The sequence below is a fragment of the Dendrobates tinctorius genome, unplaced genomic scaffold, assembly GCF_039654945.1.
Source record: "Dendrobates tinctorius isolate UK_male_01 unplaced genomic scaffold, ASM3965494v1 ptg000226l, whole genome shotgun sequence".
Taxonomy (NCBI): Eukaryota; Metazoa; Chordata; class Amphibia; order Anura; family Dendrobatidae; genus Dendrobates; species Dendrobates tinctorius.
Genome location: NW_027361893.1, coordinates 2730002 through 2746209, shown reverse-complemented (window position 1 = coordinate 2746209; position 16208 = coordinate 2730002). Strand labels below are relative to the sequence as shown.

Below are 16208 nucleotides of genomic sequence, written 5' to 3'. Positions count from 1 at the left end.
ATGTTTTTGGCTTTTCGCTTGGCAACACGGACTTTCAACTCCCTCCAAAGGTTTTCTATAGGGATGAGATCTGGAGACTGGCTAGGCCACTCCAGGACCTTGAAATGCTTCTTACGAAGCCACTCCTTCGTTGCCCTGGCGGTGTGCTTTGGATCATTGTCATGTTGAAAGACCCAGCCACGTTTCATCTTCAATGCCCTTGCTGATGGAAGGAGGTTTGCACTCAAAATCTCACGATACATGGCCCCATTCATTCTTTCATGTACCCGGATCAGTCGTCCTGGCCCCTTTGCAGAGAAACAGCCCCAAAGCATGATGTTTCCACCACCATGCTTTACAGTAGGTATGGTGTTTGATGGATGCAACTCAGTATTCTTTTTCCTCCAAACACGACAAGTTGTGTTTCTACCAAACAGTTCCAGTTTGGTTTCATCAGACCATAGGACATTCTCCCAAAACTCCTCTGGATCATCCAAATGCTCTCTAGCAAACTTCAGACGGGCCCGGACATGTACAGGCTTAAGCAGTGGGACACGTCTGGCACTGCAGGAACTGAGTCCATGGTGGCGTAGTGTGTTACTTATGGTAGGCCTTGTTACATTGGTCCCAGCTCTCTGCAGTTCATTCACTAGGTCCCCCCACGTGGTTCTGGGATTTTTGCTCACCGTTCTTGTGATCATTCTGACCCCACTGGGTGGGATTTTGCGTGGAGCACCAGATCGAGGGAGATTATCAGTGGTCTTGTATGTCTTCCATTTTCTAATTATTGCTCCCACAGTTGATTTCTTCACTCCAAACTGGTTGGCTATTGCAGATTCAGTCTTCCCAGCCTGGTGCAGGGCTACAATTTTGTTTCTGGTGTCCTTTGACAGCTCTTTGGTCTTCACCATAGTGGAGTTTGGAGTCAGACTGTTTGAGGGTGTGCACAGGTGTCTTTTTATACTGATAACAAGTTTAAACAGGTGCCATTACTACAGGTAATGAGTGGAGGAAAGAGGAGACTCTTAAAGAAGAAGTTACAGGTCTGTGAGAGCCAGAAATCTTGATTGCTTGTTTCTGACCAAATACTTATTTTCCACCATAATATGCAAATAAAATGAAAAAAAAACAGACAATGTGATTTTCTGGATTTTTTTTTTCTCAGTTTGTCTCCCATAGTTGAGGTCTACCTATGATGTAAATTACAGACGCCTCTCATCTTTTTAAGTGGTGGAACTTGCACTATTGCTGACTGACTAAATACTTTTTTTCCCCACTGTATATGTCGTATGTATGTTGCATGCATGTAGTGTATGTATGTAGTATGTATGTAGCATGTATGTAGTATGTATGTAGCATGTATGTAGTATGTATGTAGTATGTATGTAGTATGCATGTAGTATGTTGCATGTATGTAGCATGTAGTGTGTATGTTGCATGTATGTAGCATGTAGTATATATGTAGTATGTATGTTACATGTAGTATATATAGTATATATGTAGTATGCATGTTGCATGCATGTAGTATATATGTTGTATGTATGTTGCATGCATGTAGTATATATGTATTATGTATGTAGTATGTATGTAGCATGTAGTATGTATGTAGTATATATGTATTATGTATGTAGCATGTATGTAGTATGTATGTTACATGTAGTATATATGTAGCATGTATGTAGCATGTAATTTTTTTTTTATTTTTTTTTTTACATTCAACACATTAGCCGGATGATGGGACTACTACTGTCCCATCATTGGCTAATGTGTCAATCACTGTCATGGTAGCAGGCATCGCCCGATGGGACTTGTAGTCCCATCGGACGATGCCTGCACAGACCCCCGGAGCCTGCACAGACCACCGGCAGGCCGGCACAGCCCCCCGGCAGGCCGGCACAGAACACCGGAGCCTGCACAGACCACCGGCAGGCCGGCACAGCCCCCCGGCAGGCCGGCACAGACCACCGGAGCCTGCACAGACCACCGGCAGGCCGGCACAGCCCCCCGGCAGGCCGGCACAGCCCCCCGGCAGGCCGGCACAGACCACCGGAGCCTGCACAGACCACCGGCAGGCCGGTACAGACCCCCGGACAGTCGGCACAGCCCCCCCGAAGGCCCGAACTGACGGCTCATCATGATGCGCACAGACAGCGCATCATGATGACGTCATTTCGGCAGCCAATCAGAGCCACAAAAGTGGCTCATTGCATTTTGGACTTCCGATTCCGGTATCCGATACGAAAAAAGTATCGGTACTCGGTATCGGAATTCCGATACGGCAAATATCGGCCGATACCCGATACTTGCGGTATCGGAAAGCTCAACACTAATATCTACACATGGTTTACACACATTATATTTTCTTCTCTTAACTATATACTATTTCACATTATAAGCTGTATATATTTGTAATTATTTGTATGTATACATGATTACCACTTCTGTCTCTGTAAAAAACAATCCCCATTAACCCCTTTCCGATATCGGGTGTAAATGTACACTGATGTCGCACTCTCTCCCTTTGATTTGGGCTCCGGTGCTGAGCCCACATCTTTTCCAGCACATGATGGGCCAGAAATCCCGCCTATCGGTGACCGTCACGTGATCGTGGGTCACCGATGGGTTGGCATGACCAGCAGAGTTCTCCAGCAGACCTGTATGGTTGTCACTGCCGGATCCTATGAGCACTGCCCGGTGGTCGGCGCTCTTGATCATCGCCTGTATGTAGCAGAGCTGATCGGGTTATGGCAGCGTCTAGTCTCACATGGAGACTATTGAAGCATGTCTGTGGACACATGGGGGGTCCGCTAGCCAAAACTGCATGGACCAGGGATCGTGCCGCCGAACTCCCACTCTCCTTTTAACATTGGCAAAACACTACTCAGACAACACGGAGGGAAAGTAAAACAGTGTGGCAATGCTTTATTGAACAACAAAACAGGCAGATAACACATAGAACAGTCCCAGCAAAATACCCAAGATGGTGCACATTACAGAGTCTCACCCTTCCGCTGACTTACCGGAATAGTAGTAGCTATGACTTCAGAGCTCCCAGGGTCGCTACCCCACCTGTGGCACGCACACAGAGAAAAGGTATCGACAAGTGTAGGAAGATCACAGTCCATTCAAGGTACAAGGCCAGATGATCTGAGGTTCACATCCTCACCCACATCAAAGGTTTCCATGGTTCAGCGATGGTCATTGGAAAAGATCTGTATTCTTACGAGGCTGACAACCCCTAGAGGCTGTTTCCTATAGAATGATAGATCCGTGTCTCTTGTGATGGAGCCATGATGTAAAATTGCTGCTGTATTGTCTCTGGTCCTTTGGATGCATGGATGTCTTGGCAGAATCTCTCTGGCTGTCTCTCTCTCGGGTATATCACACATAGCGAGATCGTTAGCGAGATCGCTGGAAAGTCACCGATTTTGTGACGCAACAGTGATCTCGCTACATGTGACACATAGCGGCGACCACCCCCTGCTGGATATCGCTGATCGTGCTCGAATGTCCTGGGACACTTTTTGATCGCTGGCATCCCGCTGGCCAGCATGCATTGGTATGTTTGACGCCATAACAACAACGACAAGCAACCTCGTTGGCGACTCAGAACTCAGCGACGCAGGCGTGATTTTGCTTTTTCTTTTCAATGCCCCCTCAGCTCCGACTGGTGGCCACTACTGCGACCTCGTCATAAAAGACAACAACATAGTAGCGCTTCCATGCTTTGTTCCTGAGCGCTGTGGATCGTATTATACGGTATTCCTGCAGCGTTCCCATGTGAGTCGCTAGTGCGTTATTATTTGTGGATTTCACTACGTGGTTTGCTTCAGCGTCCCTGTCTGAGTCTCTAGTTCGCCATTTATTCGTGGATCTTACTACATCATCTGGTTGCTCCGTCTTGCAAGGTAGGCATCGTTAGGATTGCAAATTAGGATCTTTGTTGCGTTTCCTTTTTTAGGTCAACTATTTATTATATTTAATCATAACTCTATTATACATTGTGGTCATGATTTAACACTTGCAAGCAAATGGGGGGCTGCTTGGCTTCTATCTGTGTACATATGCTTTGGCATGGGCAGCCATTTTAGTTTTCCTGCCCCGCCCAACAAACACTATTGCCCCCGCCATTGTAGGATCTTTGTAGCGTTTCCATTACTTATACGTCAGCTATCAATTATATGCAATCATAACATTTAACATGTAGTTATTGTTTTGTTGAAACTTCTCTCATCTTTACCTTTTGTTTTGCAGTTTGCACATCATGAAAGACGCGGAGCGAGCTGTTGTGGTTGCTGCATTGCTGGTTGAGGGAGCTCGGCAACAAGATGAGGCACGGATGCTAGAGAGGCGTTCCAAACAAAGGGTCGCATGTGGACCAGAGAATGGCTGGAGCAGAGGTCCAAATTCTCCAACATGCAACTTGTAAGAGAGCTTCAGGAGAAGAATCCATGATTTCCGCAACTATCTGCAGATGTCAGAGGAATCCTCCAAACTGTTACTGGAAAGTGTTAAGCCACTTATTCAACGGAAGGATACAGCAATGCGTGCCGCTGTTCCGGCAGACCAAAGATTGGCAATCAAATTGCGATTCCTGGCCACCGGACGCTCACTGCAAGACCTACAAATTTTCTTCAGCTGTTTCAAGGTCCTTGCTCAACGTTTTAATTCCGGAGACATGTAATGCGATTGTCCGCAGTCTACGGAGCTACATTCAGTTTCCCAAAACGGAGGCGGAATGGGAAAATGTTGCCTCAGATTTTGAGTAGCTTTGGCAGTTCCCCAATTGTGGTGGGGCTTTGGACGGGAAACGTGCGGATCACTCAACCCCCGCACAGCGGATTCTATTTCTACAATTATAAGGGCTATTTCAGCGTCATCCTGATGGCCCTTGTTAACGCCAATTACGAATTTATAAATGTTGATGTTGGCATGAACGGCAGGGTTTCTGATGGTGCTGTTTTAGAGCACACACGTTTTTGAGAGCGATTGAACAACTGACCTGCACTTGCCTCCCAACCAGGAGACAACAGGCAACCTTAATTTTGTTTTTGTCGGCGATGAAGCCTTCCCACTTCATGCCAATCTACTAAAACCGCACCCCCCAAAAAGTCTTACGGAGGAAAGACGAATTTTCAATTACCGGTTGTCAAGGGCATGACGGGTTGTAGAAAATGCCTTTGGCATCATGGCCAACCGCTTCAGAGCTTTCCACACGCCTAGTAACCTGAAGCTTGAATCTACAGACTCTGTAGTTTTGGCCTGTTGCGTGCTGCTCAACTTCCTTCGGCGGCGCAATGCAAATGCGTACAGTCCGCCTGGCTTCATGGACTCTGACAACCAAACAAATGGTGAAGTAGTGCTCGGTGACTGGCGTGCAAATGATCCCGCAATTGCAGGACTTCAACCAGTTGTACACGGCAGAACCATGGATGATGCGAAGGCCTGCCGAGACAACTACTGCCAATATTTTAATGGTCCTAGTGCTGTTACTTAGCAGCATCAGATCTAGTGGGCTACTGACCACATTTATACATTTATTTTTCATCATCTGTAATGATTTCTGTAATAAACTTTACGTTTTACTTTACAAAAGCTTTATTGTTCTTTCACTAATAAGGGCCCATGCACGCAGCGCTCCGCTATGAGCATACGTGTGGCAGCCACATTGATTTTAATAGGGCCGTACACATGTGCAGCCCTTTGTGCACTCTCTATAATATATACATATTTTAGCAGCTGCTAAAATTCGATATATACTCTAACGCGTGATGACTTTTATTACACTGACTGTCATTTGCACCAACCGTTTGGGAAAAAAAAGAGAAAAACAACAATTGAATAATAATTAGGAACATGGTGTACATACCAATATGCATACAAATATATACCTATTTTAACATCTATACACCTATGTTAACAATTAGATGTATAGAGACCCATACAAAACAGCAACGGCGCACACACCAGCGTTCCCATCTCACCATAGACGCTGTATAGAGGAAGCGACACTTTGCAAACGCAGTTACGTCTCCGATCAGGCAGATACGCTAAATTTAAGGTTGCGTCCCTTCGATGACGCATTAGCGTCCCCAACGGCGAACGTACGTCGTGATGTCACGACGCTCTGGTGGGCGTCGCTGATGCGGTGTGGTGCCCATAGCTGTGAAAAGATGGTGGCCAGGCGTTCTGCTCCATGGGGGGATGCTGAGGTGCGATTCCTAGTCAGGGAAGTGGATGCACGTGACAATGAATGCGCATTCCATCAACATCCCATGCTCCACAAACGTAAAGTGCTGCGGAGGATCTGGAGAGGCCTAGCCCGTCGATTTGGTGTCGAGCTCTCCACGACCCAGATCCGGAAGAAGCTGGCGGACCTGCACTTCCGGTCCAGTGAGTGCATCGCCAGCATCTGTGCGCAAAATCGAAGGGATCGTGGTGAGTTTTGTTGAGCGAATCTGGAGAGGTTCTGTTTTGTTGGTTATCACCGCCCCGTGGTTCCTATCCCGCCTCCTGCTGACATCCTGAACCCTCCCCGCCATGCTCCATAGCATAACACATAACAGTAGCGAACACTTTAAAATAGCCAAAGCCCCACCCCAAAAACACAAATCAAGTTGAAGGAGTCTTCCGCTCAGTAACATTTTTTTCCTCTCTCTAGGACCACCATCTCCAACAGCAACACCGTCTCCACCAGCACAGCCATCTCCAGCTGCTACCCCTTTCCCAAGCTGCAATCCCGTCTCCTGCAGCTACCCCGCCTCCACATTTGGGGCCATCATCATCTACACCCAGAGATGCTGTCTCTCCAGCGTTACTCCGTGACATTGGTGCTGGCTCGGCTTCCGGTAATTGAAGCACATAATATAAGCTCCCTACAAGTTGGAAAGGATATTTGGGTGTTAGAAGGATGGAGGGCTGTCGTGTAATATAAAGTTTGGTGTTTTTCCCTAGCCAGTGGTGCCACAGGATCAGGTTGGGCTATCAGCTCCTCATCTGAGGAAACAGGGGTGCCCCAAAACCGTAAGTGTTAAACCACAAACATGTACCTTTAGTTAGATGTTGCAACCGAATTTGCCTGGCTAACTTTTACCATTCCCTCAACAGAAATCCCAAACTCACAGGACCTGCTGGCATCACACAGGCGGATGATGGCAGCTATGCACTACCATGGAGTGATGCTGCAGAGGTATTTGGCAGCCCAACAGAGTGTCATCCAACAATAGCAATATTGTTTTTGCTTTGTTTGTAAAAATGTAAAATTGTTGACATAAAAAAAAAAAAAAAAAAGATAAATATAAATATATATACACATACATACATACACACATATACACACACACACATAAAACAAATATATATTTATTAGTTTATATCCACTGCAGTGTCAACTTATTTCACAGCATTAAAAACCCTTTAAAGAAACAAAAAAATTCAAATATACATTTAAATAAAAAAAACAAAAAAAACACACCCATTATATCAAGGCATCTTTAGCGCGAGTACTGCCCTGATGGCGGCCCTGACCTGACCTCCACCCAGCCCATTGCCCCGCCTTAGTAGACCAGCTAATAACTGGATGCATAATTTAGTAAAGCAGGCCACAAGTTTGAAGCAAAATAACATTTTTATTACAGTCAAAAATATGTAAACAATAAAATAAACACAACATGTCAAAAGTTATCAGTAAACAAAAGAAAACATCACTGAAACTACAATTGTTGGTAATACGAGTCAGAATCGTTAAATCATTGCCTGGGTGGAGTAAAAAATTGGGAAGCCTGAGGTAACATGGGATACTGTGGGGGCCCAAGGTTCAGGTTTGCGGAGGCTCAATCCCCCTCCTCGGTGTGCTGTCAAGAGGCTCTTGTATAGGTGTCCATGAGTACTGTGAACCCGGATTTCTCTCGAACACAGAAGACGTGTCAGTCAGTTTCCCCGTTGCCGCTTTACTTAATGCCTCTAACATTACTCTTTCGGCATGCATCCTTTGGGCTTCATCCAGCGTACAAAGTTTGTCATCAACATAGTGTGCAAAGCCGCTAACGGCGGGTTTATTCTGCTGGGTTAAAACTTTCTTTGCCAGTTCAATGAACTCGGATGAAGGCGAGATGGGGGTCTTTCTTTTGCGACATGATGTTAGTCGCCGAGGTATAGATGAAGGTGCAGCTTCTTCACTAGCCTCCTCAGTACTGATTGCCGTACTGGCGATGTCATCACTGCCGCATGTTGGTGTTGACAAAGCTTCACAATGCTCCTGTGTGAACAGAAAATGCATGCTAAAGCAAAAAACAAAACTTTTTGCACATCATACAGCAACACCCAAATACAGTAATGCGTTTGCATTGGATATGAGGAGCAGCAGTCACAAGCGTACACTGGAAACAAATGTGAGGCCGGGACTAGTACTACAAGATATGAAATGGCATTCAACAGTATGAAAACTGAGTGGGCCGAAACAAGTAAAGGAGTATACTTATCTGCACTGGAGGGGATTAGTTTTGCAGATGACAAAAGTTATGTAAAACCGGAGTTACTATTTTCTAGTCAACTATGCCATGCACATGCAGTACGTGTGCCGACTGGGGGGTGGTCCCTTTCGGCTGCGGAACAAACTGAAGACAGATGCAGAAACTTGTTCAAACAGGTCCACTTTATTGGGTGTCCTCCATGACATCCACAGCAAACACGACAGCTTCTGCTCCTAGGCCCGGGTACCTGTCACCTCCTCCCTGCTCCTGTTTGGCGAAGACCCCTGGGTTCTTCCACTGTGGCTGCCGTTAGGCCCACGGCCACAGCGTTTCCCCCGACCAAGTCTGCCCGCTGCAACACTTACTGCTCCTTCAGTGTCCAGCCGTCCGGTACCCCAGGCGTCCGTTCGTCAGGAGCTATCCTATTAGGGCCACCCCCCTGCGAGTCTCCTTCTGTCTCCTCTGTTTGTCCTGAGCTCTTCCTTTTTCCGTCTTCTCCTGAGCTCTTCTCTCTTGTCTCCTCCTGGGTGTCTGCCCTGCCCCTGGGACTCTCCTTTCTTTCATCTCATCCTGGAAATCCACTTCCCAGTCCCATAACTCCACCCACCATGATTCTGCAGTTTCCCTAGCCTAAAGCTTGCTGTTGAGTCCTTTGCTCACTACTCTATGTCCCCATCTTGTGGCCAAAACCCGGTACACCATCTTTCACTAATTCTAGCCGTTACCCCCACATATACATTCAAGTCAGAATAAAGCATTGTACACATCACTTTTTACATTTTCCCTCTTTATTAGACAGGTCCATAGGTCAGTCCACCCCCGACATACTTCCTTCCTTTGACCATTGTTGTCCCCAACAATCCTGTACACGTTTTCCCTTTTAGTACTTTCCCACTTTCTTTTGTCTGTGTGGCCAGTTGCCGAGCAGAGCTCGGAGCCCTCTAGCACTACACAGGATGCTAGACGGAGTCAGGAGCAATCATGCTCCGAGTAGCTCACAGCTACCCGCAGGCGCTTACGCCTCTATGACAATTTCCATTCATTGGGTCGGACCACCTGGACTCCTTAACGGGTGCTCTCCCCCACTTTTCTCACTTTCAGAACCGTTTTCAGCTTTGAGGCAAAATGACCAAGGCTCCGTCCTACCAGGTCACCATTTCCCCCCCTCCTTCGTTTTGGGTATTCTCTCACCTAGGACCTGACCTGTGGATCACTGCCTGTTCCAATTCCATAAATCATCTTGTACCTTCTTTTGTAATTAGTTATGGCTGGCATTTTTTTTCCACTTCTCACATTTTGGACCTCCTTCTTGAACATATTTTCATTATAACAATTCTACCAACTCATCTGGTAACATTTAAACTATTCAGCCTATCTGCTAAATTTTCAACATTTCGACATCTCTAACCTCATTTATCAAACATTCCTCACACATTATTAAATATCTTCAAACATTGGTGCGCCTCCTTCCTTTGTGGGGAGCACAACGTATGTCCATGCTGCCGGAGCCAGGGTTTTTTCTTACCCTGAGGGGACACGGAACAGTCCCCAGGCTGTGCAACCGTGCACAGCAGTTCCACAATCGGATGGTTCAGCAGTGCTCCGGGTCTCCCCCTGCTGACCGACCATGGCTGCCGGCCGCAGGGAACTCTGCCGCCACGGAGCCCAAAGATGACAGCCAGTTCCAGGGTCATGAATGTCTACCTTCCCTGTAGTAGTTCTGCTACAGGAATGCAACAGGCGCCCTCCCAACAATTTTCCTCAGGTCTCAGACCATCATGGACCCTCCAGACGAGTGTTGAGGGGTTCCTTACCCTGGGGGGGAATGTGGGGCAGTCATAGATGGTATAAACATGCAGTAGATGGGGAAGAAGGGGAAACGGAGAGTTCCGCAGCGTGCGTCATGGGCCACATCCCTGCGGGAGACCTGGGCCCTACCTCGGGCAGAAGAAAACTCTGCAACCGCAGAGCCCCCAAACCGAGGGGGAAGAAACAGGGGCAGAGGCATCCTCAGCTGCCTCTGCACAGGAACCGACATCTTCTCCGGAGGGCACGGTGGTTTCAGGGGACGCTGAGCGGGAGCCCGGTGATGCAGACCTTGGGCATCGTGTCCCTGCGGTGGGACAGCGTTGAGGCTATGCGGTCCACCACCGGCCGGGGTAAGGATGCAATCACCCCCTTTGATGTCGTGGTTCCGCTCCGTCTGGCCCTCAGCTCCTGCCGGTAATGCTGCATATGAGAGGCCGGGTGGAGAGGCTGGAAATCACTATTGGGGATTTTGGGCCTAGCGTCCGGACGAGGCGGGGAAGCGGGGGCTGACTGCGGTGCTGCCAGGACGAGGAGATGCTCACCTTCCCCGGCCTCCTTCCGGCTGCTCTTCCGGGGACTCGGGCGCCCGAGCGACCGGAGCCTCCAAGATGTCACCGACCTCCACCTGCTGGGCGGGCTCGTTGTCATCTGCCCGCACCAGCGGAAAGGGCCCTGCCATTCCTCTGCTGCTTCCGGTCCAGTCGCCTGGTGTCCACTGCTGTTCTCAATCCCGCCGTCCGGCAGGACCGGCCTCCAGGCCCGATGGTTCTGCAGGACACGTCAGAAACGGCTGCTCCAATGGCTGAAAAGCGGGTCACGCTTCCCGTGCTGTCTCCGACTCCGGCGTGGACGGTGGAGAATGTGGGTGCACCTCCGCTAGGTGATCCAGCTCCAAGGCTGCAGGTTCAGATTTCGAAGACTCCATCTGCGGCAGTTCTTCAGGATGGGTGAGAGCTTGCTGTTTTTGTAATTTCTCCCAGTTCCGCAGGTCCGACTGTTGAGGATCTCACCTCCTGACTGCAGTCTGTTGATGCAGCAGAGTAGCCAGCTTTCCTGCAGCGGCACTCAGCTTTCCCTGGTCAAATCCAGAAATCCCAATCACAGTCCCAAATTGTAATCCACTCAGGCACAATCTTCAACCTGTTCAGCTCAGGTCCTTTAAATCTTCGGCGCAGTCTCACCGTTGGCGTTGGTGTATTGGCGGTGATGATCCTGCCGACTACGTCACTTGTAGTACATGTGCCAACTAGGGGGTGGTCACTTTCGGCTGCGGAACATACTGAAGTCAGACGCAGAAACTTGTTCAAACAGGTCCACTTTATTGGGTATCCTCCATGACATCCACAGCAAACACGACAGCTTCTGCTTCTAGGCCCGGATACCTGTCACGTCCTCCCTGCTCCTGTTTGGCGAAGACCCCTGGGTTCTTCCACTGTGGCTGCCCGCTGTGACACTTACTGCTCCTTCAGTGTCCAGCCGTCCGGTACCCCAGGCGTCCGTTCGTCAGCAGCTGTCCTATCAGGGCTACCCCCCTGCGAGTCTCCGTCTCTCTCCTCTGTTTGTCCTGAGCTCTTCCTTTTTCCGTCCTCTCCTGAGCTCTTCTCTCTTATGTCTCCTCCTGGGTGTCTGCCCTGCCCCTGGGACTCTCCTTTCTTTCATCTCCTCATCCTGGAAATCCACTTCCCAGTCCCGTAACTCCACCCACCAAGATTCTGCAGTTTCCCTAGCCTAAAGCTTGCTGTTCAGTCCATTTCTCACTACTCTATGTCCCCATCTTGTGGCCAAAACCCGGTACTACACCATCTTTCACTAATTCTAGCTGTTATCCTCCACATATACATTCAAATCAGAATAAAGCATTGTACACATCACTTTTTACATTTTCCCTCTTTATCAGACAGGTCCATAGGTCAGTCCACCCCCTACCTACATACTAAGTTTAAATGCTATATAGAGGGATGCAAATAAGGTACTTACATCTCCGACAGGGGAGTCAGGCCGGATCTCTGGCTCTTCTTCCTCAGGCATCATCAATGCCATTGGGCGTGGTATTTCTTGGTCACGTGTGAAGGCCATCAAGTCATAGTACCATAGCTTGGGCACATAGACTTCTTCTGTCCCGGCACCAGACTTTGTGGACTTCTCGACCTTATTTAGTGCTTTTTTGTAGACAGTGCGTAGGCACTGAATTTTTTTCTTCACCACAGTCTCATCCACCGTGTCGCTCGGATTGTGCTGTTTGAAGAGGGCAACTAATTTTTCATAAGCCTCCTTTTTTTTATATTTATTGTTGTAGTCCGCTGATTTTATCTTCCAAAGGCAGGGCAGGGAGCGATACATTTCAATCAATTCACGAATAAATTCCTGTCTATCGGAGGACATCTGAAAAAAATAAAAGCAAACGTTGAGAACGGCACAATACATGTAACATTTTAGAAAACTCAAAATCCACGTTTGAAATGCACTAGTGTTTGTTGGGCTGCCCATGCCAAAGCGTATGTACACAGATAGAAGCCAAGCAGCCCCCCCCTTTAGGCTTTCAAGTGTTAAATCATGACCACAATGTTGAATAGAGTTATGACTAAATAGAATAGATAGCTGACCTAAAAAAGGAAACGCAACAAAGATCCTAATTTGACACCCCAAACAATGCCTACCTTGCAAGACGGAGCAACCAGAAGGTGTAGGAAAATCCACGAATAAATAGTGCTGTAGCGACTCAGATCAGACAGGGACGCTGAAGCAAGCCGCGTAGTAAAATCCACGAAGAACGCACTAGCGACTCACACGGGACCATATAATACGATCCACAACGCTCAGGAACAATGGATGGGAGCGCTACTACGTTGTCTTTTATGATGAGGTCACCCAATCAGAGAATGATAGCGCAGTAGTGGCCACCAATCGGACCAGAGGGGCGTAGAAAAGGCAACGCTGAAGCACGCTAATCGAGGTCTGAGTCGTTACAATAGATGCTGTGTGACAAGGTCCCAACGACCGCCGAGGTCGTTTCACGGATCGCTGCTGCGTCGTTGAGTAGATCTGCCTGTTTGGCAGCTTACTAGCGACTATGTAGCGACGTACCAATGGTCCTTACCAGGTCGTATCGTTGTCGGGATCACTGGAGCGTCAGTCTCTTTCTACAGAGGCATGTAACCTATTTTTAGACTTAACAAGTGTCCCCCATTCAGTAATTACATAAAGGGTAAGAATGGAGATGAGATCAAACAGCATTACTTGATTATTTAAACTAGTTTTTCCCTCTCTGCTTTAGAAGTCAACAAACTGGCTCCATAGCACAATGCATAATTAGTATATCAGCAAACATCACAAGTGATCAAGGATAAGCGCACAATAAAAGTCAATATTACCTTGTTACACAAACAAAAGTCTGTTTTCTTGACCAACCAGAAATCAATTAAATTTGAAAGCCAAAATAAAGATAACATTCTATTATTCTACGCTTGCTAAAAATAGTCATCTGGTTAATTAAGATACAATTCTGTATGTCTTCACAATGCCAAAAGTAAAAAAAATAAAAAAAAATTTTTTTTGTAAAAAAATATAAAAAGTTAAAAATTACCCCCTTTCGCCCCATTCAAAATAAAACAAAAAAAATTCAAACATATACATATTTGGTATCGCCATGTTCAGAATCACCCGATCTATAAATGTAAAAAAAGAAATAACCCGATCGCTAAACAGCGTAGCGAGAAAAAAGTCAAAACGCCAGAATTTGTTTTTTTGGTCGCTGCAACGTTGCAATAAAATGCAACAGGCGGCGATCAAATGATCGTATCTGCACCAAAATGGTATCATTAAAAACGCCAGTTCGGCGCACAAAAAATAAGCTCTCACCCCACCCGAGATCATGAAAAATGGAGACGCTATGGGAATTGGAAAACTGCGCAATTCTTTAATACTTTACCTAATAAAGAGGAGTTATTTTTACTGATAAAGGTTTGTTTTGGGTAGTTTATTTTCTGTTGGTATTTTTTTTTCCTACAAAACTCCCATATAATATTCCATCCTTGATCGCACGCCGTGCGCATCATGTTTTGGTACAATTTGTCAATAATATATATAGGTTCTCCCCATCTGAGTTATTTTTGATGGTCAACAAAATACGATTTTCCTGTCATTCATTTCTCACTTTAGGTATGATAATGACTTCTCTCTGTGTGGGATTTTTGATGTTTAACCCCGTTCTGACATCGGGTGTAATGGTACTCCGATGTCGGACTCCCTCCCTTTGATGTGGGGTCTGGCAGTGAGCCCACATCTTTCCTGGGACACGTCAGCTGTTTTGAACAGCTGACTTGTGCCTGCAATAGTCGTGGGTGGAATCGCGATCCACCCGCAGCTATTGACTAATTAAATGCCGTTCACAGCGGCATTTAAATGGCGCTTCCGGCAATCGCGCCAGACATAGGCACACCAGTGACCCCCGTCACGTGATCGCGGGTCACTAGTGTGTCGGCATGACAACCCGAGGTCTCTTGGAGACCTCTATGGTTGTCAGTGCAGGTTTGCAGCGAGCACCACCCAGTGGTCAGTGCTCATAGCAAGTCAGTAATTGAGCTACATAGAGGAGAACTGATCATCGCCACTATGTAGCTGAGCCAATCGAATTGTGGCAGCTTCTAGTCTCCCATGGAGACTATTGAAACATGCCAAAAGTAAAAGAAAATGATTTTAAAAATATAAAAAAATATAAAAGTTCAAATCTTTTGCCCCAATCAAAGCAATAAAAAAAAAAAATCATACATACACATATTTGGTATTGCCTCATTCAGAATCACTCGATCTATCAATAAAAAAAGGATTAACCAGATCGCTAAATGTCGTAGGTAGACAAAAATCAAAACGCCAGAATTACGCTTTTTTGGTCGTCACAACATTGCATTAAAATGCAATAACGGGCGATCAAGACATCGCATCTGCAAAATGGTATCATTAAAACGACAGCTCGGCACACAAAAAATAAGCACTCACCCATCCCGAGACCATGAAAAATGGAGACGCTACGAGTATCGGAAAATGGCGCAATTTTCTTTTTTTTTTTTTTTTTTTTTTAGCAAAGGTAGGAATTTTTTTTCACCGCTTAGACACCAAACATGTCTAGGTTCTTTTTATCTATGAACTCTTAATGACCTGGAGAATCATAATGGCAGGTCAGTTTTAGAATTTAGTGAACCTTGTGAAAAAGCCAAACAAAAACAAGCTTGGATTTTTGTTTCTCATTTTCTAGTACACAACATGGTAAAACCAATGGTGTCGTTCAAAAGTACAACTCGTCCCGCAAAAAATAAGCCCTCACTTGGCCATGTGGACGGAAAAATAAAAAAAGTTATGGCTCTGGGAATAAGGGGAGCGAAAAACAAATGCAAAACTGAAAAAAATCACCGGTGGTTAAGGGGTTAGACAGGTTGTCCACTAGTTGGACAACCCCTTCTCATTCCTCATGTTTGGTCCTGTTAAAATACAAAAAAATACTTCTACAAGCCTCCCATGCTGGCTCCGTTTCAGCGGTCCAAAAATAAATTCGGCACTCCAAGATTAACTGCAGAAAAACATAGGTAGTGTTTTATTAGCTAAGGTACATCCACTGTGTATAAGTATTTGATGTTTCGGCCAACACCAGGCCTTCATCAGAACTACAAACAATAAACAGACAATATTATTGCCAATGTAATGTATATATTCCTTACATAGATAGAGACCTTATACAAGAAAAGAGAAAAAAATATAACAATCTAAAAACAAAAATTGAAAACAAGGTCCATATTGTCACTCTATGCCCGACTGGAGCTAGCACACATAAGCAATACATCATATATAGCATCATACACACAGCGCTCTAACCCCAGCGCTCTGTCGTCTTCTTATTCTCATATTTCACTGATGAGTACTATCTGACTAGGTTCGATGTTATGCACTATACTACAT

At 46.3% G+C, this 16208-nt stretch overlaps 2 protein-coding genes across 2 annotated transcripts in view; one reads left to right on the top strand and one right to left on the bottom strand.

Moving 5' to 3' along the window:
• The window catches only part of LOC141059299 (uncharacterized), a 779988-nt gene that overhangs the window by 330036 nt on the left and 433744 nt on the right, over window positions 1–16208 (top strand). The window lies entirely within an intron of this gene.
• LOC141059302 (uncharacterized) overlaps window positions 7327–16208 on the bottom strand; it is a 97980-nt gene continuing 89098 nt past the window's right edge. Inside the window, exons 11-12 of the mRNA XM_073555632.1 lie at window positions 12237–12641; window positions 7327–8236 (exon numbers count right to left, since the gene is read on the bottom strand). Of these exons, the coding sequence (XP_073411733.1) occupies window positions 7796–8236; window positions 12237–12641 (846 nt within the window). The 3' untranslated portion in view covers window positions 7327–7795. The remainder of the gene's footprint in view (window positions 8237–12236; window positions 12642–16208) is intronic.